At 49.4% G+C, this 23,971-nt stretch overlaps 2 protein-coding genes across 2 annotated transcripts in view; one reads left to right on the forward strand and one right to left on the reverse strand.

The window, feature by feature from the left end:
* Positions 1 to 23,971, reverse strand: part of PI4KA (phosphatidylinositol 4-kinase alpha) — a 102,180-nt gene that overhangs the window by 45,042 nt on the left and 33,167 nt on the right. Inside the window, exons 12-19 of the mRNA XM_004592047.3 lie at positions 23,604 to 23,704; positions 22,075 to 22,204; positions 21,052 to 21,184; positions 20,060 to 20,155; positions 19,509 to 19,692; positions 18,748 to 18,851; positions 15,990 to 16,158; positions 13,482 to 13,532 (exon numbers count right to left, since the gene is read on the reverse strand). Coding sequence (XP_004592104.2) covers positions 13,482 to 13,532; positions 15,990 to 16,158; positions 18,748 to 18,851; positions 19,509 to 19,692; positions 20,060 to 20,155; positions 21,052 to 21,184; positions 22,075 to 22,204; positions 23,604 to 23,704 — 968 coding nt within the window. The remainder of the gene's footprint in view (positions 1 to 13,481; positions 13,533 to 15,989; positions 16,159 to 18,747; positions 18,852 to 19,508; positions 19,693 to 20,059; positions 20,156 to 21,051; positions 21,185 to 22,074; positions 22,205 to 23,603; positions 23,705 to 23,971) is intronic.
* On the forward strand, positions 1,940 to 9,556 carry SERPIND1 (serpin family D member 1). The gene is made up of 4 exons (XM_004592046.3): positions 1,940 to 2,800; positions 6,665 to 6,938; positions 8,472 to 8,616; positions 9,365 to 9,556. Exons 1-4 carry the CDS (start codon positions 1,972 to 1,974, stop codon positions 9,554 to 9,556), a joined length of 1,440 nt encoding a protein of 479 aa, XP_004592103.2. The 5' UTR covers positions 1,940 to 1,971.

Here is a 23,971-nt window from a genome sequence, read left to right on the forward strand (position 1 = left end):
ATCCCGAAGCTCTTGACACAGCTGGCCTGGAAGGGGAATGAACCAGCAGGAGGAAACCGAGTCATTGCCACTTATTGGTGATGGTGACAACAGCTCGGTCTCCTGATGTGACATGCAGGGAGGAGGGCATCAAGTTCCACAAAGAGGCTGGTGCGATGCCTGGCGTCTAACAGAGCCACCAGCAGCAGCTATTGTCACGATCAACAGTCAAAAAAACCAAGTGGGGGTATCTTGTAGAGTCAGCCCTCTCTTTGGGCTTTACAGGCCCAAACGCATGCTTAACGGGAGGCAGTAATTCTTCACAGGCTTAAGATGGCGGCAACTAGCTGGTTCTCAAATATTTACCTACTAAGATATGGTGGTCACAGACACACAGGAAATTTAACAAAACACGGTGCTTTCTAGGATGACCAGAACTTGTACTACTTTTCAGCTTTATCTGTATTTTAAAATTATGTATATATTTGAGGGGCAGGGAGAGTGAGAGCAAGAGGCTGAGAGAGATGCTCCACCTGTCAGTGCTCCCCAAATGCCTGCACCAGCTAGGATGGGGCCAGGCTGAAGCTAGGATTCCCACACAGCTGGTAGGAATTGAACTACCTCAGCCGTCACTGCCGCCCGCCATGGTCTACAGCATCAGGAAGCTGGAGACTGGACTCAAACCACAGTATTCTGATTTGGATTTGTTAGGCTTTTTTAGTTTGTTTATTTTCATTTTATTTGAAAGGCAGAGAGAAGCAGATCTTTCAGCTTCCAGGACACTTCCCAGATGTCCAGTCAAGGCTGGGCCAGGCCAAAGCTATTAGTAACTCTATCTGGCTTCAGACTGACTCAGCTCTGGCCACTGTGGACATTTGGGGAGTGAACCAATGGATGAAAGATCTTTCTGTCTCTCCTTCCCCATAAAATCTGACCTGCCTTTCTAATAAAAATAAACAAATCTTTTTTTTTTAAGACAGACTAGCCACAAAGTTTATATGAGACACACATATCTTGTTTATCTAAATAAAGCATCCCTGCAGCCCTTTAGTTTTATTGATATCCCCTCACTCCACCCCCTTCAAAGGTTGTTTACAGGAGAAGCAGAAAAGTACCACAGATTTATCTCCTGATATCTTTGGGAACCAAATGTCTAAAGACACAAGAAAAAAAAAAAAGGCGCACCAGTACCAAGTCAGGAAGGTACTTCAGAAGGGTCAACAAGAGTGGAAAAATACATTTTGGTACCAACAGCCTCTGGAGCTGCCAGGGAACCGACAGGCCACCAGCCACATCGCACCAGGCCCTGAAGTAGGGTAGGAGTGGGGTGGGCACTCACCACTACGGACAAGGTACAAATCTTTGCAAATTAGACAACCCAAAGTAACTGCACAAATCTCAAATACTTCCCTGCCTGGGCTCCCACTGTCTACTAGACTAGGCAGAGAGCACCCACAGGCTGTGATGCTGTGACTCTGGGATCCCTTGCTTTATCATACAACCATGTCCAAACTGGCTCATCTGCTCTTCACAGTGTGCCTGTGTGTGTGTGTGTGGTGGTAGTGAGGGGTGTTTCTGTATGTCTCTTATGTCAAATAAGCTATTTGGAGATGGAAGATAAATGGCAGGTGAATGAATGAGAAAGAAAACTTCTGGAAGCTTGGAGTCCCCGGGGATTCTAGGGGGCTGTTCTGCAGATCTTTGAAGAGGTGATTCATGGATCATGGGGCAGGTTTATGAAGCCCACAGAAAATGTTATGTGTATGTTCATCTCCATCAGATCCTTTTAAAGTCTCTAATCTGAAAATGGCCTCGAGTTGGCGCTGTGCCCAGGACCTCTTCCTCGGCCAGCTCTGCAGCAAGGCTCATCTCAGAGCACTGCAGCGAGGAGGCTGGGGAGGCTGGGGAAGAGGGGCCAACCTGGCCGTGGCTCACCCTATCCTCTGGGTTTTTTTTTTTTTTTTTTTTTTGATTAGCTTCAGCTCAGCAAAAATGAAACACCAGCCCCTCCTGCTTCTTGTTTCTCTCACGATAACATCTGTGTGTGGCGGGAGCAGAGGCCCCGTGGATCAGAACAGTCAAAACCAGAGCGTGCCCCTGCTGCCAGCTGACTTCCACAAGGAAAACACAGTCACCAATGACTGGATTCCAGAGGGGGAGGAGGACGACGACTACCTGGACCTGGAGAAGATACTCGGGGAGGATGATAGCTACATAGACATCATCGACGTGGTTTCCCCGACAGATGTGGAAGCCAGCGAAGGCAACATCCTGCAGCTGTTCCAAGGCAAGAGTAGAATCCAGCGTCTCAACATCCTCAACGCCAAGTTTGCCTTCCAGCTGTACCGAACGCTCAATGAGCAGGCCCATGCCTCTGAAAACATCCTCCTAGCACCTGTGGGCATCTCTACAGCCATGGGGATGATTTCCTTAGGTCTCAGAGGGGAGACCCATGAACAGGTGCATTCAGCTTTGCACTTTCGAGACTTCGTGAATGCCAGCAGCAAGTATGAGGTCCTGACCATTCATAATCTCTTTCATAAGCTGACCCATCGCCTCTTCAGAAGGAACTTTGGGTACACGCTGCGGTCAGTCAATGACCTCTATGTCCAGAGGCAGTTTCCCATCCGGGAGGACTTTCAGGCTAAAGTAAGAGAGTACTATTTTGCTGAGGCCCAGGCGGCTGACTTCTCCGACCCCGCCTTCATAGCGAAAGCCAACAACCACATCCAGAAGGTCACCAAGGGCCTCATCAAAGGAGCGCTGGACAACATACACCCTGCTACTCAGATGATGATCCTGAACTGCATCTACTTCAAAGGTAAGAACGACTTCGTGATTTTCCAAGCATTTCGCCACATCCTTTCTAGGTGTGTAGGGAGACGGAAGGCCAAGGTCAGCTGAGATTCAGGGATGGGGACAATTGTAAGGGGGCATATTGAGCCCCAACTTTTCGCTTCATGGTCACTGGATCTGTAGAATAGCCTTGTGAGGTCATCATTGGTACCAGTGTCCCTATTTAACACACAGAGCCAACGAGGTACAGTGAGACAAAGGGGGGCTCCTAAGGGTGCTCTTGGTAGTAAGGGGCCCAGTCAAGTCACCTCTGGTGATTCAATCAGAATAATACAATAACTCCTTTAGTGTTTGGTCAGCCTGCAGCTGAGTTTTTTTTTTTCTAGTTTTCTTTACCAATTATCAATAAACAGAAATAGACATAAAAGCTGAAGCAATGTATCTGTGTGTGAAGGGTTCAGCTTGAAGAACTGCTGAATCCCTGCTCTAATCCCTCTTCAGGATACTCTCTCACTGACAGGCAGGTGAGGGTGGGAAAAGAAAGTGCTTTTCAAGGGATTGCTTTGGACCAAGCACGAGAGTGCTTTTCAAGAGTGCTTTGCCCCCCTCTCACTTCCCTACTCCAACCATAGATCTTTCCTCTACATTCTCTGCTGGTATCCTAGCGGGCAAAAAAATGGGCATGGATTTAGAAAATCCAGACTTCACCTTTCAGAATTCCTCACTGGGATGTGATGAGAAGAAACCTCTACTTCACTCTAAATCCAGAGTGCTCAAAGGATGCGTTGGTGTGGTGTCAGAACTCATCACCATGACACATGATCACAGTTTATCAGAACTACCAGTTACTACTAGACACCAGCAAGGGACAGTCCCCGAGGTCTGGGGACTAGTGTACTAGTTCTAGTTAAGCCTCTCAACAGATGTATGGTAGGGTAGCCCTGGGATGTGAAGGATGGAGGCTGTCTCCTGGCTTCCATCTGGGGAAGGTGGGCCATAGTCCCTCCTGATCTGCGCCCACTCTGTGCCCCCCAGCTCTGAAAGGCAGGCATCCTGGCTAGGTGGGGCCAGCAGGGATGAAGAGGACAGAATTGCAGATGGTAAGGAGTACTGAGATCTGATCCCTGGGCTTCTGCCCCAAAGGCAAACCCAGCTGTGGGTAAAATCAAAGGCTGAGAGTAACAGCCTTGTGGGAAACACAGATGCACACGTGCATGCATACACACACACACACACACACACACACACACACACACACAAGCAGTAAGCACTCCATTACCAACAGTAAGTGTGCATTGTGGAACTGGCCAAACAGGACTCCTCCCAGCTTCACTACTCCTCACTGGTGAGACCCGGGGTGAGTCATTCAGGGTCTCTGTGACTCAGTTTTCTCACCTTCACCACAGATGTGGGAACTTCCACTCTGACAGGTGGGTGGGGATAGGGACACACGCCTCGCTGCAGTCCCTGGCAGATGCTGAGAGCTCTGGCGAAGCTGCAGAAGACGCTGCTTGTGTCAACACGACACCAAGCGTGCAGTGACATCCATTTCCATGAGCAATTAACCTGTGCTCAGAGACGACTTCAGGGCAGGCCAGTGGGAAGCATTCTGGCAATGCCCTTGGTCCCAGCAGTCTGGGGCATCGTGGGGCCCACAGCTGCGAGCCTCTGCTTCAGGCTTGGCCAGCATTAGGCACAGGGGGACACTCGGACAGCAAGTACCTTTGCTGGCCTGGGGGTGGGGAAACAAATAAGCTGTCAAACACAGCCAACTGTGCACCAAGACTACAGAAATGTCAAATGTGAGGGGCTGTCGAAGAATCTGAGGGGAAAAAAAAGTCACTTTGTTTTCCTGGAAAACATTTTTAAAACTCATAGACAGTGCTTTAAATTTGTTTTTGTTTTTAAAGACATAGCTTTCGCTGGACTCTATGTTTGGTATACGCTTGCAATGGGGGAATCTCAACTGAACTTGAGCTGTGGTTATGCAACAAGGTGGAGGAATCCACCATGGTGGGAGGGTTTGGGGAGGGGTGGGGAGAACCCAAGTATCTATGTAACTGTGTCACATAATACAATGTAATTAATGAAGTTAAATAATAAATAATTAAAGGGCAAAAAAAAAAACAAAACATAGCTTTCATCTGCCGGCTCACTCCCCAGATGTCTACAGTCCTGCTTGGCTGGGATGAGCTGGGCTGGAGGTGGCAGACAGGAGTTGTACTCAGCTCTGCCATGTAAGCCGCAGGATCTCAGTTACTTGAGCCATTCTCTCTACCTCCCAGGGTCTACATCAGCAGGGAGCTGGAGTCAGTCCAGGTACCTGGATATGTGATACAGGCATCCCACGTGTGAACTACTGTGCCAAGCACCCATCCAATGTGCTTCCTGAGGATCTCTCATGGACAGGCTTCCATTTTTCTTAAGATCTATTTTTATTGGAAGGACAGATTTATAGCGAGAAGGAGAGACAAACAGAAAGATCTTCCATCCATTGGTTCACTCCCTAAGTGGCTGCAACAGGCAGAGCTGAGCTGATCTGAAGCTAGGAGCTTCTTCCGGGTCTCCCACATGGGTGCAGGTCCCAAGGCTTTGGGCCGTTTTTGACTGCTTAGGGAGCTGGCCGGGAAGTGGAGCAGTCGGGACACAAACGGGCGCCCATATGGGATTCCAGTGCTTGCAAGGGGAAGATTAGCCAATCGAGCTGTCACTCACAGCTCTTCAGGCTTCCATTCCTCATCATATCAAGAAATGTTCAGTTAACTGAACTCTGGGACTCAGACAGGACCAATGCCTGTAGAAACCCATCTAGGTATGGATGCCTCTCAGAGGGGAGGAGAAGGTAATTTTAATTTCTAGTTCCCAAATCTGTTACTAATTTGATTCTCATTTTGAATGCTATTACCGCTTTAAAAAGCACAAACAGAATAGGAGTTGAGCCTCTGGAGGGAGCGAAAAGAGTAAAGACTTCCAGAAGACCTGTGTGTGGCAGCTCCATGAGAACTAGGAAGCACGAGGATTCCCAATGGGGTACTGCAGAGCACCCTGTGATGCCTAGGACGGTCGCCTAGCACAGGGAACCACCTGGCCCAGGCATCAGTAACAGTGCTGCTGCACAGTTCTGAGCCACAGCCACGGGCAGGCAAGAGCTCTCAGGTGTTGAACTCTTCCTAAGGCACCCCCAGTTTTCTACACCAGCTGGAAACTTTGGACGTGTTACTTCAGTTCTTTGTGTCTACCTCCTCACCTGTAAAATGCAGTAACAGTAGGAGGCACCCCCCCCCCCCACTCCATAAGAACTGCTGGAGGCAAGAAAGATAGGATACAAGGGTAATTCACAAAGTTCATGGGAAAAGTAACATTTTCGTTTCCATGCACGCTTCCTACAATCTGCATTTCCCATGAACTGAGGAATCAGGTGTAGGAGAGGTACTTGGAGAAGAGGTGCCTGGGACAGCACCAGCTCTGAACTGCTGGTTCCCCATCTGGGTCTGTTTTAAGCATTTCAGAGCATCTCCTGACTTGATCGTGGAGACACAGGGCTGCACCCAACTCCACAAGAAAGTCCTGAAGGCAATACTACCTCATCCACATGTCCTGCCAGTGAGTGCAGAACCAGTGGGTGGGAGCCGAGAGGAGTGCCAAGCCTTTCAGCCTCCAGAGGAAGCAGAGGCCCAGGCAAGCTGGAGGCCTCACGTGGCTCAGAGCCACTGTTTCACCTCTTTTCTTACAAGTGCAAATGCCTGGATCAAACCAGACCCAGGGAATCAAAGACCCTGGGGTGGGTCCTACAGAGCCTTGTGAGGACTTGATTTCGTGCTGCAGGGTGAGAACCACTGCTCCCAGAACAACATTCCAGTAACAGCCCCATTTCCTATTACCCTTACAGGAACCTGGGTGAATAAGTTCCCAGTGGAAATGACATTCAACCATAACTTCCGGCTGAATGAGCGGGAAGTGGTCAAGGTTTCCATGATGCAGACTAAGGGTAACTTCCTTGCAGCAAGTGACCAGGAGCTGGACTGTGAAGTCCTCCAGCTAGAGTATGTGGGGGGCATCAGCATGCTAATTGTGGTCCCACACAAGCTGTCCGGCATGAAGAACCTTGAAGCACAGCTGACACCCCAGGTGGTGGAAAGATGGCAAAAAAGCATGACAAACAGGTACGTCAGGCCTTGGGTTTGTTCTTTGGCTCTCCCAGAGGCTGAGAATGTTCAGGACTCCTAGGACTCCAGTCATCTCAAGGATGGGGAGATGCAGTATTAAGTACCCCTAACCTGCCACACAGGCTGTCTGTTCCTGACTTGTTGCTCAGCCATGCAATTGGAATAATTACGTTCACTTCCAGGGTCACCAAGAGAAACAAGCTCGGCTGGAACCCAGGTAATATCCAACAATGATTTTCTGCCTCCTTCCCTCACCAGGAAACCCCTGGGGCCCCTCGGGAATCTGAGGCCCTAACACCCACCATTTCTTCCTATTATCATTTACCGTTCAACAGTTAAAACTGCAGGTCTGAAATACTTCAGAAAGCTCAGGGAAAATGGAATTCAAAGATAAGCTCACTTTGGTGAAAAAAAAAAAAAGAAAATTGAAATCCAGGTAGTTTGTTTGCTTTTTATAGCATGCATATCCATGAAATTTGTGAAGATCTCACCTATCAATCAGCCTGCTCGGGCTCCTGTTAACAGAGAACCCCAGACTAGGCTGCGGCTTTAGCAAGCACTGAGAATGTTAGCCCTTGCTGCTACATGCCTGGCCAGGATACTCAACTCTCTTTAAGTGTCTCAAGTTAGGGAACCAAACAAGTGAAACGTTTCATCTACCTTCTCAAACCGGATACCAGCAAAAGTCCTGCTGCTGACCTTTGAGACGGTAAATAAACCATGCAGCATCAGGGAAATGACCACAGAGCAGTCAACAAGCCCTGTCCCTTGGTACCCATGGGCGGGGGGGTGCCACTTCCAGGACCCGCTGTGGATACCAAAGTCCACGGATGCTCAAGTCCCTTCTACTAAATCATACAGTATTTGCAAATACAACACTTTATGTTATCTCCAGCTGACTTACAGTACCTAATATAACTGTTATGTAAACAGTTCTTATACTGCGTTTGGGGGCGGAGGGAGGAGATAATGACAAGTAGATATAATTTTTTTTCTGAACATTTCTGTGTTTTTGTTGAACATGAAGATGTGTATCTTTGGGTCTGAAGGGTTAGTCTTTCCAAAACCCTTATTTTACAGAACATTCTTTCAAAAGTTTATTTGAAAGGGCTAGCAACACAGTGGGAAAGAGGAAGAAATACAGGAAACAGATCTCCCATCTGCTGGCTCACCCCTCAAATGCTCACAACAGCTGGACCAAGGCCAAAGCCAAGAGCCAGAAACTCAATCCAGCTCTCCCTTATGGAAGGCAATGATCCAAGCAACTGAGCCATCACCTAATGCCTCCCAGGCATATTAACAGGAACACGGATTAGAAGTGGAGTTAGGATTTGATCCTGAGCCTTCTGATAATGGGATGTGGCATCTTAATCGGCTGTAGCCCAACATGTGCTCCTGGGATATAAATCTGAACAAATGTTGTGTCAGCTCTGTGGAACAAACAACCAAGGAGGGCAGGTTGTGGACACATGAACAGGTAATAGTAACTTGCAATCCAATGGAACGAGCCTCTTCCTCTCTTCCAACTAGAACCCGAATGGTGCTCCTGCCTAAATTCAAGCTGGAGAAGAACTACAACTTGGTGGAGGCCCTGAAGTCAATGGGGATCACAGAGCTGTTCGACAAAAATGGCAACATGTCAGGAATCTCAGACCAAAGTATCACCATTGATCTGGTAACCATCCCCCTCTCCCAATTATCCCTGGATCCACCCTCAGCACAGCCCCCACCTCCACCCGCAAAAACTGTCTTAGTTGGCAGGGCCAGGGATCCTGGGGTAGCTCTCCTGGCTAGACTGTGGCATGTACAGCACTCAGATCTACAACTGCCAGCCAAGGGAGGAGGGGCAGGGCACTGCATTTGCCAGACAATTAGCAGGTGGTGCTGCCACAGGGAGTCCCGTTCCTGCTGACACCAAAGAGGGGGAGGTGTGTGCTTCAGTCTATGACATAGCTACTCCCACCAATCGCAAGACTTGTGAAAAACCTGAGATTGTGCCACAAGACATTCAGTTTCAACAGACCAACAATGGTGCTCAGCTAAAAAAGACCCAGCAAGCATATCAGTCTCAATACTGCAGCAGATCCAGTACCCTGCACCCTTCTTGGGTGTGCCCCAGGGTACTGCAGGTAGAAGGAGCGGGGAGACCAAAGCCAGCAAGGATATCTCTGTTGCTCTTCAGGCCTCTCAGAATGTGGGCAGGGGTGGGAGGGAATGTGGTCCTAGAGTTTAAAGGGACTTGTTAGCCTCTAAGCATTGCCTGTGATAGGTGATGGCAGGCACTGTAACTATAACTGTGACCAACCGTGACTTTGCACCACTGATGTGGTCTTTGGACCCTTCTAGAACGAAGTGGGACAATAGATTCTCTATCCCTGTGTGCCAAACATAGAATCTGACACTTGTTTTTCTAATTTGAACAGTTCAAGCACCAAGGCACCATCACAGTGAACGAAGAAGGAACCCAGGCGGCAGCTGTGACCACGGTGGGCTTCATGCCACTGTCCACCCAGGTCCGCTTCACTGTCGACCGTCCTTTTCTGTTCCTGGTCTACGAGCACCGCACCAGCTGCCTGCTCTTCATGGGGAGAGTGGCCAACCCTGTCAGGTCTTAATGGGGGAGGTCTGGGCAGCTGATAGGTTTTGGGGATACGCTGTGATTCGTTGTCCATATCAACAAAATGAGGGCATTTTGAGATGCTCTGGCATCCTGGCTTGCATGGTCTTATACCTCCAATCTAACCCTGAGGTCACATGAGAGAAGCAGGTTGCAGAGTAGACCATGCTAAGAACCTACAGAAGTTCTGTAACCACAGCAAGCACTGCCCCCCAGAGGGTCTCAACGACAGACAGACAACCTCCTGCCCACTTTCCTCAGAGCACACCTCAGTGCATCCTGGACACTTCCTTTCCCAGTGGCCTGCTGGGCCCAATGGGTTCTATCACTCAGAGCCTTTCTCAACAGGGGCGCTTTCTGAACACAGAACACACAAGTGAGGTGTGTGACAAAGTTCCCGAGGCCCAGAGAAGAAGCAACCTGGAGACAGATGGGAGTGCCCTGGGCTGGGCCAACATTTGGGTTAAATTCTCTCAAGGCCTGACTTTCCAGAATTATGTAAAGCCATCTGTCTCTCCTGCTGTTGCCTCGCTGGGACCCAGATGACAGAGAGCATGCATGGCCATGTCTTCTGCTCTAAAAATGAATAAATGCAGGCACTTTTCACATGTGTCTCACAAGTCCTGTAGTTTGAAACTCAAAGAATGACAGCCGCATTCCAAAGAGCTGATGGCCTGGGAGTGATTCAGACAGATAGGAAGTCAGCTGAGTAATCCTCTGTGACTAGCGCACTAGTTACCACAGGGTACCTTCTCAGGACCAGCACCAGCCTCACACAAACCCGGGTCCTCCATGGTCTTTGTGACGGGGCATATGCCTTGGGCTTTTACCCCTGGGATGCAATCCTAAGGATCAAGCTTGGTCAAACAGGTGGCATGTGAGGAACGGGTTTCTGGGTCCTTCACAACTGGGTCAGATCATTGGAACAGAATCCCCTGAAGCTGCTCAGGATGCAAGTGTGGCAGTTTGTTGTCCTTCAGGGTGACAGGTAACAGCCCCAGGAAGTGCAGATTGCCCTGTTATAACCCCCAGAGCCCTGCAAGAAAGGCCTCATCTTCCACACCTTGCAGGAATGGATCTGAAAGCTGGCAGGTTCAGGGCTCAAAGGCGGGTTGGCCTGACTCCAGAGCCATGCCTAGAGTTTTGTCACAGAAGGTTTCTAAGCAGAGACTCACACTAGTAACAGGAGAGAGAAAAAGGGAAGCACAGAGCACTCAGGGACCAACCCACGTGGGGCACTGCTGCTGCACGGGTGTGCCTTTGAGCCGCCTCACGCAGTCAGCAACTCCTTTTCCATATGAGCAAGCAACTAAAGCTCCCAGACAGGATAAAACTTGATCTAGGCTTGGATCCAAAATCAGCCAGGAGAGCCCTGGAACCCTGCTTAGCCCTTTCCACCTGTTCCTGCTCTTACTTCCAGAGCCTGGGCCTGGAAGAGGATGGCACAGGGTTGAGGCCAGGTTTCCCTGTCACATCTCCTGGCCTCTCAGTGACACCTGACATACTGATGATCCATTCCCTCCATTGTTTTCCCTCCAATTCGTCTAACTATTCTTTAAGGGCCCTTGTCTTGTATACTTCCTCTTGCTGCTGCTTTCTTTTGCTCCTCCCATCTCTAGACATGGTTGTCTCCGAAAGCCCTCTGTTATTTTTAAGCCCCTTACCAAGTCTGTGCTCTCTTCAGAAAGGCATCATCTCATTTCCAGGTACCTGCCTGACCTCTGCCATAGTCAGTCAGGCCTCACTGTGTTCTTGCAACTTTGCACAGGTCGAAAGTACCATCCCCTGCTACCCTCCTTCCCCAATTCTTTTGTTGACACACAGCCACTCAGAATCCCTGAGGGTGCCCTCCTACAGACAGCAGCCCACCCACTTCTCAGGCAGTAGGGCAGACTCTAGGCCAGGCTGCCCGTGTCTGCACCCTGGCTGTGTCAGCAAGCAGCTCTGAGACTCTGGCTGCAAGTTCCCACTTTGGGGGTCCTGTCTGTACACTGGTGATAAGGAAACGGAGCGCATAGCTGTCAAAAGGGTCTATGATCTGGAAGGTGTTAATCCACATGTTACAGGCATGGAGCAAAGGAATAACTTGTACAAGCCCACTAGGGCTGCCACTGACCTGGTTACCCAAACACACGAACTATCAGGGGAGTCTGGGATGTTTTTTAGGTAGGAGGCATGTCTTATCAAATCATTACTTCCACAGAGGAGAGTCATTGGATCTCTGAGGTGTTAGATAACTCTCAAACTGCTCTGGGCAACAAGAGAAGCAACTGAATCCATAACATTTCTGAAGAAGGATTATTAATTAAGGCATAAGACGAAGGTCACCAAACCCCAGCTGGAAGGAGTCTCCCAGACCACATGACTGCTCCCCTGGCAACTCTCCCCCGCTGCCCAAGGTGACTGAGAAGTGAGCAGAACCCAGGCTTCCTGACCCACTCAACAAAGCAAATCCATATACCAGGTCATCAAAGGTCCAAAACAATGAAAAAAAAAAGTATGAGACCCACAGAGATGAAATACCTTTGGAAATCAGCCTCTCTGAAGGTCCAAAGGGCAACCTGCTGGCAAATGCCAGAACCCTTGACCTCGGCTCTCTCCATTGAGCAAGGAAGGCAAATATTTGTCTTCTCCCTCATGATCTAACCATTAACTTTTGTTAAAAATACAATAGTTACTCTGTCCATGTACAGATCAGCCGGGAGCATTTACACGACTGAGTTTTGAGCATTCAGTGATAACAGTAATGCCAACATTGGTCCCCCAATGAGGAGAGGTGCAGATAACACGTGGGGCCTTGCACAGGATCCAGCGTGGGCCTCTGTGACTCACAAACCAACCTCACACTCCCAAAGTACCCCCGACAGAGTTCTTCTCAGTGACCACCACAAAACACACCTGAAAGCTCACGGGAATACATGTTCTAGATGTCTCGTGTTCCAAGACACCAGGACTCATCAAGCACCACACCAAGTCCCTCCCCATCTGCCTGAAACCGCTTCTTCCGTGGAGTCCCCAGTTCCTTTCCAACAGGTTAAGTGCCTCCAACTTCATGTCTCTCATTCATCTTTCCCTCCAGGCCAAACAAAGTCCATTTAAAACACCACTGCTGATCACTCCACATGAACTATGCAGTGAGCACTCACACCACGATGGGAGGAGGGGAGGGGATGAGATGCAGAACGAGGCTTCTGAGCATCCTCAATTCTACCTGCAAACTCTACCTCCCGGCCCCCAGCTATCCCACTGACTCTTAGGACCAGGTGAATCCCTTTCAGGATGCACCTCCTACGGGCTGGCAAGCTGAGAAGGAACTGGAAGGCAGACACAACAACGAATTAGAAAGTGGTTCACTGGAAGGCAGGAAATAAGAGAACATGAGAACACAGCAGCCTTGGCCTCAGAACTGTGGTGGATGATTAAGAACAGTTGAAGTAACTTTTCCAAAGGTTATCTGGGAAGAAGTGGACACAGGCTGAGAAGGAACGTAATGGAAATGTGATCTCTATGGCAGAGGCTATGTGTTCCATGCCAACAACAACCCCTAGAGGAGGTCAAGGGACATAGCTCCAAGGTCTTAACAAGAGGCCTCCAGGTGTCATCTCAGAAGGAGCTAGGCAGGGATGGGAACAAAGCCTGGCCCCAGACAGGTCAGAGAGCCCAACATAGCATTTAAGACACAGAGGATGAATGTGGAGTCGCACCCGGGACCTGGGAAGCCCGCAGGAAGGGAATCACGGTGAACTCCCCAGTCAGCTAGCTGCTGAGGTCTGGCTAGGCACATAGGTAGATAGGGGCTGTGCGTGGCAACAGCTGACACACACCAGTGGGGTCAACACAGAGGAGCTGAAAACAGCCACACATAGAATCCACTGGAAACACGAACACAGTCTCTGTTTAAATACTAGTTAACGAACACTCACCACGGCTATCACAGGGATGAGCACTCCCAAGTTTCCTGCGCTGCTAGAAGCCTGCAAGAGAACAGAACAGTGTCACCGAGAAGCCTGTGTGGCTTTCATTAAAAGGAAAGACAGAAGACGCAACACGGAGCTAGGTCAACCTGAAATTCTTTACTCTCAAAGACATACACACACAGAGGGATACTGAGTCTTATCCACTGGGATTGTGACAACAGAAAAATTAGAAACAACCGAAAGTGTCAGATATAAACAATGATTACATAAATCATGGGGCTCCTGCAGAACTAAATACAACCACACAGTTATTAAAAAGATTACTTTGTGAAGAACATTGAGCTACCTCAGAAAGTGCCTATGGCACATGAGAAATGAAAACAAAAAAGCAAACAATTAGGGCTTAACAGTAAGCTGTGACTCAGTGTCCATCCTGTAAGCACATATACACACAGGAAGCATCCGGGAGGGAACCTGTCCCCACTGTTAACAAGCACACCTCAGCAGAAGGCTTATGGGTGCTTTTTACTTTTTATTCACAGGTATTTTTTCCCCCTACAGTACATGCATATCCATTCCAACTCAGGGAAAAATCTGAGATTACTGAGCAATGACTAAATAACAAGAAGGTTCCCTACACAGACACCTGATGTGACTGGACTAGGTACACTGTGGTCGGCTGAGTTCTGGAAGCACAGACGTACATGGTGCACTTGGGTACGCCTGCCTTCTGTTCTACATTTACAGGACCAGTGACCTCCAGTGCGCCCTTCTCCAGGCTTCAACTGTGTGCACCTCTGGGGGAAGATCGCCAGGGAGTGTATGTAGGTTGCCAAGGCAACGCACTGTTCAGTGCAAGGACACAGTGCCATGCTGATTCTCCTGGGCGGGGACCCACTGCCCAATCCACTCGCAGAAACCAACAGCCCTGGCCATTCACACTAACCCCGTCTTAGCTGAATATATAATGACAGCTTCTTAAACTTGATGAGGAAGCAAGAGCCAGCCTGCCTATTCTTATACTGCTCCTCAGGGCTTCCCCCATTTGGGAAGGCTTTGTCTAACTCACTGGGGGAAGCATATGCTTATTTCCTGCCATGAGTGTGTGTATACACATAAACCACAGAAGTTATAGGTTCATATTCAGGCGGAAGAAAGGAGATTTCCACATTGTCACCCAAGGCACAATCCCCAGCCTGGAAACGTAGTGGTAGATTCTGAGCGTCTTGAAACTTTGCAAAGGGGAAGTCAGAACAGGTCAGGAGAACATCTGTAGGGCTCTGAGGTCCAACTGTCAGGGACAGAGAAGGGCTCTGAAGTCCATCTGTCAGGGACAGAGAAGACTCCTGAGAGACCCCTTGGACAGGGGACAACCACTGCCTTCCTGTAGGATTTGTGCTGCCCTGTGTCTGCAGCGCCTCCCCCCTCTCCTGATGGACATGAGATGCCCTGCTCTGCTGGGAGGGTCTCAGCTGCGTACTGTCCCCAGACACTTGAGAAAGCAGTCATCCAGACCACTGCTGGAGGGCCCAGCAGGAAGCGAGGGTATTGAATTATCGGCAAAAGTGGCAGGGTCCCTTTGTGTAGTGCTTCTCCATCATGCCAAGGCTTCCCACAGAGGACTCCTGCTTGCATGACCGCCTCATACAGGCCTTTCCAAGCACCCAATCTAACATGGCTCTCATCATGCTGTCCTGTTCTCCCACTGGGTGCTAAGACATAAAGGCCTGGGCTCTGTCACTTATTTCCACAACCTCCTGCCTTAGAACATGGGCTGGGAAACTGTGGACCAAACCCCATGTACTATTGCAAATGAGGTTTTACAGGTGCGGAACATCAGCAATGCCTGTCATCAGACCACCACAGAACTCAGCAGCCCCAGGAAACTGCAGGGTCCACAGAGCCTCAAGTATTTCCTCTAGGCCTTTCTGGAAAAAGTGAGCTGAGCCCTGACTTAGGATGATGGCACAGGGGAATGGGAAGGAGACAGAGAAAATTACACAGGTGGAGAGCTGGAGGAGGTACCTGTGCTCCAAACCCACCAAAGGGAAGAAGGCAGGAGACCTCCCCTGCTCAACCCCTGCCCACATCTGCGTGAACACTCGAAAAAAGATGTCTCCTCTGGCCCTGCAGACCTACCTTCTTGGATGGTCTGAGGTCAGATCTAATCTACCCTTCCCATGTTGTCACTGTTTCTATGATGGGTCCTTAAAGTCCCCCAGGGTTGTGGGCTCATGGTGAAGGAGAAGGCGGGAGCTGGAGGTCACCCAGGCTAGGCTGCTGTCAGGTTGTTGCCCTACGTCAGATGCACTCTGGGGAGACAGCGACCCTCTCTCCAGCCCCTACCAGAACCCTTAAGAAACAGGCAGCTCCCTGTCCTTGGGTTCCACCAAATGTTTTTAATTCATATAACCAAGAAGGCACACCAGGACAGTGCCCTGAGACTGAGTCAGCCCTGGCCAATGAGGAAAGATATCATCAACAGGAATGTGGCTGCAGTCCCCTCCTGCCTACCTTCAGAGCTGGCCCCTTCTCACTCGCCCGTTCGCTGGCTCGCTTCCCTTCCAGCCCCAGCTGCACAAACAATTCCAGCAGGTTCATGAGCAGCTCGTCCACAAGGTGCTCCTCCTGGATGTTGGCAGCGATGTTGGCCAGGGCGTTAATCACCGCCAGGGAGCAGTGCCTGAAGGAGAAGAAGTGAAAGGAGAGCCATTGCAAGGCTTTCCCTGATGCAGAGTAGAGGCAAGTGGACCACAGGGGTCCTGGCCTGTGCCCCCATTCTCGTCTCAGTGCCTGCAGACAAAAGAGCTTGCCAGGTAAGGAACATGTCACCTTCACATAAAGGAGCCCTAGAAGGAAGTCAACGGCTGTGGAAATGACCTGTAGCCTGGCCTCTGAGACTCCATGAGGGCTGAGGGGAAAGTCTTAGGACACTTTTCTTTCCAAGTCAAGGGCCTAGCACACCGACATGTCCCCTCTGCCAGTGACCGTGGAATCTGACGATGACCAGCCTAAGGGGGGGTCACTGACCAATTTTGAGCTTTAGACTGCTCCCTTAAAAAAAAAAAAAAAAGATGGTAATAATTCCTTCTTGACAGAATTTCAGAATATAAACACCCTGGGAAGCACTAAATGCGGGTCTGGGCCCCCAGAAATCTCAGAGCAAATGGGTATTGTGGACAACTGAAGGGCAGCCGACACTGCCCGTGGTGAAGGAGAGAGAACTCATTCGTGGTGGCAAAAATGAAAGTTTGATGGGTGGACAGGTCATTTGAGCCAGAAGCAAAAGAAAGAGAGAGAGGGGAAAAAAGAGAGAGGGAGAGAGGAAAGAGAGAGAGAGAGAAAAAGAAAGAGAGAGAGGAGAGATGGAGAGAAAAGGGAGAGAGAATCATCTACCAGTTCACTCCCCACATGGCCCCAGTGGCCAGGCCAAATCCAGGAGCTTGTTCCAGGTCTCCCACATGCACGGGTTGTAGCGGCCCACACACTTGGGCCACCTTCTGCTGGCAGGGAGCCAGGACATGAACTGGGGTCCACGTGGGGTTCCAGCATCACAGACGGAGGCTTCATCGCATATATCACAACACTGGCCCATTCTTCTTTTTAAAAAAGTTTTCATCTGTGTGAAAGCTGGAGTGAAAGTAAGGGAAACACAGAGATCTTCCATCTGCTGTTTCACTTCCGGGTGGCCAGGATCTGGCCAGGCAGAAGCGAGGAACCTAGCACTCCATCACAGTCTTATACATGAGTGGCAGGAGTCCAGAGACTCGGGCCATTTTCTGCTGCTTGCCCAGTTGCACTAGCAGGGAGCTGGACGGGAAGCAGAGCAGTTGAGACTCCGATATAGGAAGCTGGCATTGTGGGTGGCAATGATATGGGGTAAGGTAGCTAGTACAGGCGGAAGTCGCAGACCATAAGACCCCTTCTACACATCTACCCTACTTGTCTGTCACAGCGCCCCCTTTCATAGGAACCCGGGGGGAAAAGGAGCCACTTAATCATGTATGTTAAGCTCCATGTAATAATAGGCAGTACTGGAGGAATACTTGTTCTTGTACTATCTTCTACCTGCCAGAGACCAAAAGCCACTCCATCTCTCTCTGCTTCCCTTTCTGTATCTTCTTTCCCTCTGGTCCACTCTGGTTTTCCACTATATCTGTGTGTTTCCTCACCTTTTAAATAAACTTTATCACTTTGTGCACCATATATGTCTTCACTTTAAATAAAAGGCAAGGGCCTGAAATAAAACTAAGTGCCATCTCTCTGATGTCAGCAGCTTAATTTGCTGTAGCACAGTGTCAACTCCCAAGTTACTCCACTTCCGATACAGCTTCCTGCTAATATGCTGGGAGGCAGCAGATGATGTTTGCTGAACGTGAGTGAGTCTCTGTCACCCACATGGGAGACCTGGATGGATTCCCTGGCTTCAGCTTTGCCCAGTACCAGCTATTGTGGGCATGTGGGGAAGGAACCAGCACATAAAAAACCCCTGTCACTTTGCTCTTCAAATAAACAAACAAATGCCCCTAGACAAGCATCTGATATAGCAGGTTAAGGCAGCTAGGTTAAGATAATCCAGGGACAACAGCCCCACAGGAAGTACCCAAATTCCAAGTCCCAGCTCCACTTCCACTTCCAGCTTTCTGCTCAAGTGCCCCCGAGAGGGAGCTGGCAGTGATGGCTCAGCTACCCGGGTTCCTGTTACTGTGTGGGAGACCTGGATTGATCTCCTGCCGGTTGGCTTTGGCCTGGTCCAACCCCAGCTTTCACAGGGATTTGAGGGAGTGAACCAGTGGACGGTCACCCTCTTTGTCACTCTGCCTTTCAAACGAGCAACAATCAAAAGACAGGGCCCGGCAGCGTGGCCTAGCGGCTAAAAGTCCTCACCTTGAAAGCCCCGGGATCCCATATGGGCGCCTGTTCTAATCCTGGCAGCTCCGCTTCCCATCCAGCTCCCTGCTTGTGGCCTGGGAAAGCAGTCGAGGACGGCCCAATGCTTTGGGACCCAGAACCCGCGTGGGAGACCTGGAAGAGGTTCCTGGTTCCCGGCTTCGGATCAGCACGTACCGGCCGTGCGGCTCACTTGGGGAGTGAATCATCGGATGGAAGATCTTCCTCTCTGTTTCTCCTCCTCTCTGTATATCTGACTTTGTAATAAAATGAATAAATCTTTAAAAAAAAAAAAGACAAAGGCCCACACGCTCCCTCTCATTCTCTCAGGACATTCAGCACTTTCAGGGTGCAAGCAGGGCAGAGGTCCTGAAGTAGTTACCTGTAGCCGTGGTCCTTGTAGTCTTTGGTGGCTGAGTACACTACAGAGCTGGCCTTCACACTGATTTGCTGGAAGAGATTCCACACTTCCTGGTAAATGTATTGCTGGAAGATAGGAAGGGGTGGGGTCACCAGGCTGCGCCTCCTTCACCAAGCCCTCCCGACCCCCTTCTGGTTAACATCCAAACAGAAGGCTCTGGGATCTTGGATCTGGATCACAATGGCAAAAAAAAAAAAAAAAAAAGAGAATTCAGGGACATAATTTTCTGAAGCTTTAAGCACAACTCAAAACTAAAGTAATGTATACTGTTTTATACTATGTATATGGACAAGAATTAGAAAAAAAGATTTACTTAATTATTTGAAATGTAGTTGGAGAGAGAGAGAATCAAACTTTCACTCACTGGTTTACCCCTCACATGGAAGCCAAGGGCCCAGTCTGAGCCAAATGGAAGGCAGGAGTCAGGAACTTCAGGGCTCCCATGCAGGTGGAAGGACCAAGCACTTGGGGCAGTGGCTTGACCCCACTGTGCTGCAACTCTGACCCCCCACATGGACAAGAAAGCAAATTTCTCTTCCCCAGCACTCAGGGAACCACTGTATTACTCTCACTATTCCGTGCTCCAACAGTTGTGAACACTGAGCCCTTGGGCATTTAATCTGCCATGTTTCTAACATCCCTTTTTGTCAAAGGAGGTTAAAGAGGCTTCTGTAGGGTTCAGTGGGGTTTAGGGCTCAGGTGCAAGACAGAGACTTCCTTACATTTCCGGTGATGACCAGGCAGCCCAGCTGGTCGATGATGAGTACGTCAAGGGGTGAAGGCGGCTGGCAGAATTTCTGCTGCAAGATTTGCAGAATCGGCTCCATGACCTTTGGGGTGTCCCGCAGGGCCACAGCGATATGTCCCAGGGCTCGGATGGTGTGGTCGGGGATCAAGTGAGCATCCCTGCAGCGGGGAGAACAGGAGAATCCAAGGAACTCCAGAACATGGGAGCAAGCTAAAGCCCAGAGACCATGATATAGGCATTGGCTTCACCAGTCTAGATGAAGAGGAAACCTGAGGACCATGGCCTGGGAGCTTTGCCTACCACATGAAAACACAAAATCCCAGGTGCCAGGCCAAGAACAAAGACCTTTACCCCCACGTATCAGTATAAGATGGACATTCCCAAATAGGGTTCACCTTAAATCTTGTGACACATCCAACACATGTCCTTACTCTATGACCCAGATAGAGGTACAGACATTCACAACACCAGTTACCTCATGAGCCTACTGAAAACACAAGGCCCCCCTGAGGGCTGGGGACTTACTTGTCACTCTCTTGGGAGATGTAGAGCCGGTTGGAGAGGCTGGCCAGAAAGGCCTCCACGATGACAGGGTCCACAGTCAGACCCGACTTTAGGCACCTGAGCAGCAAAGAAACCCAAGGCGGCATTAGGCAGCATTAGGCAGCAAAACAATGCGAAGACAGCTCATTTCTGATTTTTCCTTGCTCAGGTCACGAGAGCTTTAAGAACTGAAATTTCTGGATGAAAGCCATTGCACAGAATGAGTTCGAAGAATTATTGCAGACTGTGTCCCTGTGATAAGTATCTCAGCCAGAAACAAGACCTTAATTATTTTGCCTGGAATAGTTTCCTGTGGGAAGGTAACTCACCTTAATTCCCATTTACCTTTCTTGTGCTATTCATTAGTGAGTTACATGACTGAGTCAAAAGGAGAGGGTCCTAGGAACGCTCAGGGGATATTACAGTTCCATGTAAGTTTTGACAGTAAGAAAAGGGATGTGAGTGGAGACAAGGGTGAGTTTTAAAAGCTCCTAAGATTATAACATCCTACAAGGGCGCTTTCTCCACCTGTTTGGTTTTCAGAGCGTCAGACAATAGTCTGATAAGCGGACAAGTTAGCGTCTTGATCTCGATCTGGCTTCTGAGAGCAAAGAGCCAGAATGCGGTGAAGAGAAAGTGTTTGGTGACCAAGCCAGGACAGCAAGATTCACCTAGTAAGTCTGGACATACCCAAAAAAACAAAGCAAAAAAATCTCTTTTATATAGAACACGTAACACACTGTTAACTTGGGCTGCTGGGTTAATGGATAATTCTTCTCTTTCTGCTTTTCTATATATTACAGGCTTTTTTTCTAATAAGCATTTTTATTATTTTATTAAAAAAACTGATGATAATTCCTCTTTCTAAATCAAGCACAGATTTAGAATAATCAAAACTGAACTTGAAACAACTACAAGCCCCTCTTATTCTGAGACAAGCCTGTGCTGCACCCCACGCAGCCCGGGCCTCCCACCTGCAGATGTTGTCGATGGCGATGTCCCGGAGTTGCTCGTACATGGAGGGCTGGTTCTTCTTGCCTGACATGACGTTCAGGGTCGGCTCGGAATGCTCGTTGGTGACACTGATTTTTATATCATTGCCAGCAACTAAATGTAAAACATCTGCATCTTTATCTGCTTCAGTTTTGTTTCCCATCCACATTTGTCATTTGATGCCCAAGATCATCTGCTCAACACGTTTTAGTTTACAAAAGCCATCATTCTGAAAACATCTGACCAGACCCTTTGGAAACAGAAGATTCTGAGACCAACAGGAAGGATGAAGTGAACACATTTAAATCCAAAGAAACCATATTTAGATCACCAAGAGACAGAACTGAACAGCTAGCCAATTTCTAAGAAATGGTTCATGGGGATGGATGAGCACTCACACGAATGAAGCTCTCATGCTGAGAGGCACAGTCTAGCCCACAGGGTGATCTAGCAGTGGGCCCAGAGCAGGGCAGGGCAGGCGGCCAGCATGAGGGCAGGAGTGTTTGAACCTGCGAGACCCTCCCCTTATTGGCCATGGGGAGGTGAAAATGCTCACCCACATTGACCTGTGGGTCAGATAAGCAGGTGCTGCTACTCGAGAGCCTTCAGCACACAGCAGGTATTCCATGTGCCCAGACCCTCCAAGCCCACAGTCGTTCTGTGATACTCTCATGAGAACAGTGGGGACCAGCTGAAGGGTGGGTGTCCTTGTGAAGCTCCTGGCCCAACGTTCGGGGGACAGAAGACTCACACTTTAAGACACCACGGGGAGGGAACATTCCAAAGAGCAAAGGGGCCTTCAGTGGCAGGAGTACAGGATGGGAAAGGAAGCGAAAGGCAAGGCCTACAGCCAGGAGGGAGGCACACAGGGAAAAACAGAAGCAAAGCAAAGGTGTACAGCGGGAATGGACCCAAGGACATTCACAGAACCCTTAATGGGACTTACACAGTCATGTGGCCCCATTCACAAGGCCATATGAGGCGGACATAGGGTCATCTATTACCTGTGTGGTACTGACTGTGGTACTTATACAGCTTCACCAGCACTGGGGATGGGATGACCAGGAAGTCTCGCAAGGACGGTGTCACCGAGTGTACCACCACTGGGAATCTCTCACACAGACGGCCCAAGCCCTGCAATACACCGTGACCTGTCACTCAGCCTGGAGAGGGTCTGTGTGAGCAGGTCTGGATAGTGAGAGCTCCAGCCTTCAGATACTCAAATTTTACTGGAAACTTCCAAGATCTACGCTCCTAGAGGTGACCTGCCCATGAATCAAAGCCGGGAGGTGTGAACTTTCCTCTCCCCCAGGGGCACATACATTGTTGAAAATGTGTCCATGTCAAAGCCACTTTTGAACATCAAGCTGGCTTATCTTGATTGAGTGCAGTTCAAAAACTTGAATGACAAAGTATATGTTATGTAAATAAACTGGATTTATTGGTGAGAAAAAAAGTGAGTAGGGCAGGACTTGTGCCACAGCAGGCCTGAGTAGCCGTTTCGGAGACCTGTATCCCATACAGCAGGGCCTGAGATTCAGTCCCACGTCTGCTTCTGGTCAAGCTTCCTGCTACCACAACCAGCAGGCACCAGGTGATGATCCAAGTACTTGGGTCTTGGCCACCCAAGTGGGAGCCCCAAATGGAGTTAATGGGTCCTGACCTTGGGCAGGCCCTTCCCAGGTTGTTGCAGGCAACTGGGGACTGAATCAGCAGATGGGAGATGTCTCTTTTCTTCTATTTCTTAAATAAACATTTTCCCCCAATTCATTTGAAAAGCTGAGTTAGACAGAAGGGTAGAATGAGAATTTTCCACCTGATGTTTCATTCCCCAGATGGCCGCAGCAGATGAAGCAGGGCCAAACTGAAGCCTTAAGCCAAGTCTGGAATTCCTCCCATGTCTTCTTCCACGTGGGCAACAGGGGCCAAGCATTTGGGTCACCTTCTGCTGTTTCCCCAGTTGCATTAGCAGAGACATGAATCAGAAACGGAGTAGCTGGGATTCAAGCTGGCACTCAAACGGGATGCCAGAGTTGCACATAATCCATTGCCCCCAAATGTCAGTCCTAAATAAAATTTTTTAAAAATTGTATTAATTGTTTTGGAAGCAAATTAAGGGGAAAAGCATACAAAACACACTTGTTAAATACTGGCAGATGTGTTCCTGAGGGTCTGCATTAAGGCAGGCCTTTCAGTAGAGAACAGCTAACTACTAGAATTGTCAGGAGATGTCATTGATCCTTACAGCTCAGCTGCATGGCCCTTCACTTGCTGGCTCTGCCCACAGCCCAGCATATGTGGGGCAGGAAGTCTTACAACCAGGAGCACTAAGGATGAGTCATGCCTGAATCCCTGCCATCCCCATCAAGGGGTAGCCCTCTCTCAGCGATACGCTGTGCCCATGGCGGGCTCTCCTGAACGCCACTGAAGACAGTAGCTCAGAAAACACTGTCCCTGCTGCTACACCAGACCCCATCTCAGGGGCATGCCCTGTGGATGGGATCCAAACCTCGTAAGGACCAGTGAGACCGACCTGCAGACAGCAGATGAGCAAGGGCAGATGTGCAATGATGACTTTGCTGGACGTCTTGGACTGCAGCTTTTCGGACAGCTTGATGCACAGGTTTTCTGCACCTTGATTCAAAATCAGAGCGGGCGATCAAGGATGAGTAGGTCCTGATAATCATAAAGTACTCAGCCCTCATTCCATCCTGTAATCTATGAAGCCCCTGAGACACACCTTTTGCAGGCTTAGAATTGTGGGGAGGCCACACCAGACACTGTCTGGAAGCATGCACCTTGTACTCCCATCCCACCCCGACGTCCTCCGGCTGCTCTAAGACATCACCCCACGCCATGTGGCTGCTCACCCTTCTCTGCTGATCCCACTGTGCTCCAGTC

Source organism: Ochotona princeps, chromosome 29, assembly GCF_030435755.1.
Source record: "Ochotona princeps isolate mOchPri1 chromosome 29, mOchPri1.hap1, whole genome shotgun sequence".
Classification (NCBI taxonomy): domain Eukaryota; kingdom Metazoa; phylum Chordata; class Mammalia; order Lagomorpha; family Ochotonidae; genus Ochotona; species Ochotona princeps.

What these genes read in the sequence shown, in the direction of transcription:
- SERPIND1 (XM_004592046.3), top strand. Translation starts at nt 1,972, where the DNA reads ATGAAACACCAGCCCCTCCTGCTTCTTGTTTCTCTCACGATAACATCT. An exon ending in GAACTGCATCTACTTCAAAG is followed by an intron (nt 2,801 to 6,664) that starts GTAAGAACGACT and finishes TTACCCTTACAG; the next exon opens with GAACCTGGGTGAATAAGTTC. An exon ending in CAAAAAAGCATGACAAACAG is followed by an intron (nt 6,939 to 8,471) that starts GTACGTCAGGCC and finishes TCTTCCAACTAG; the next exon opens with AACCCGAATGGTGCTCCTGC.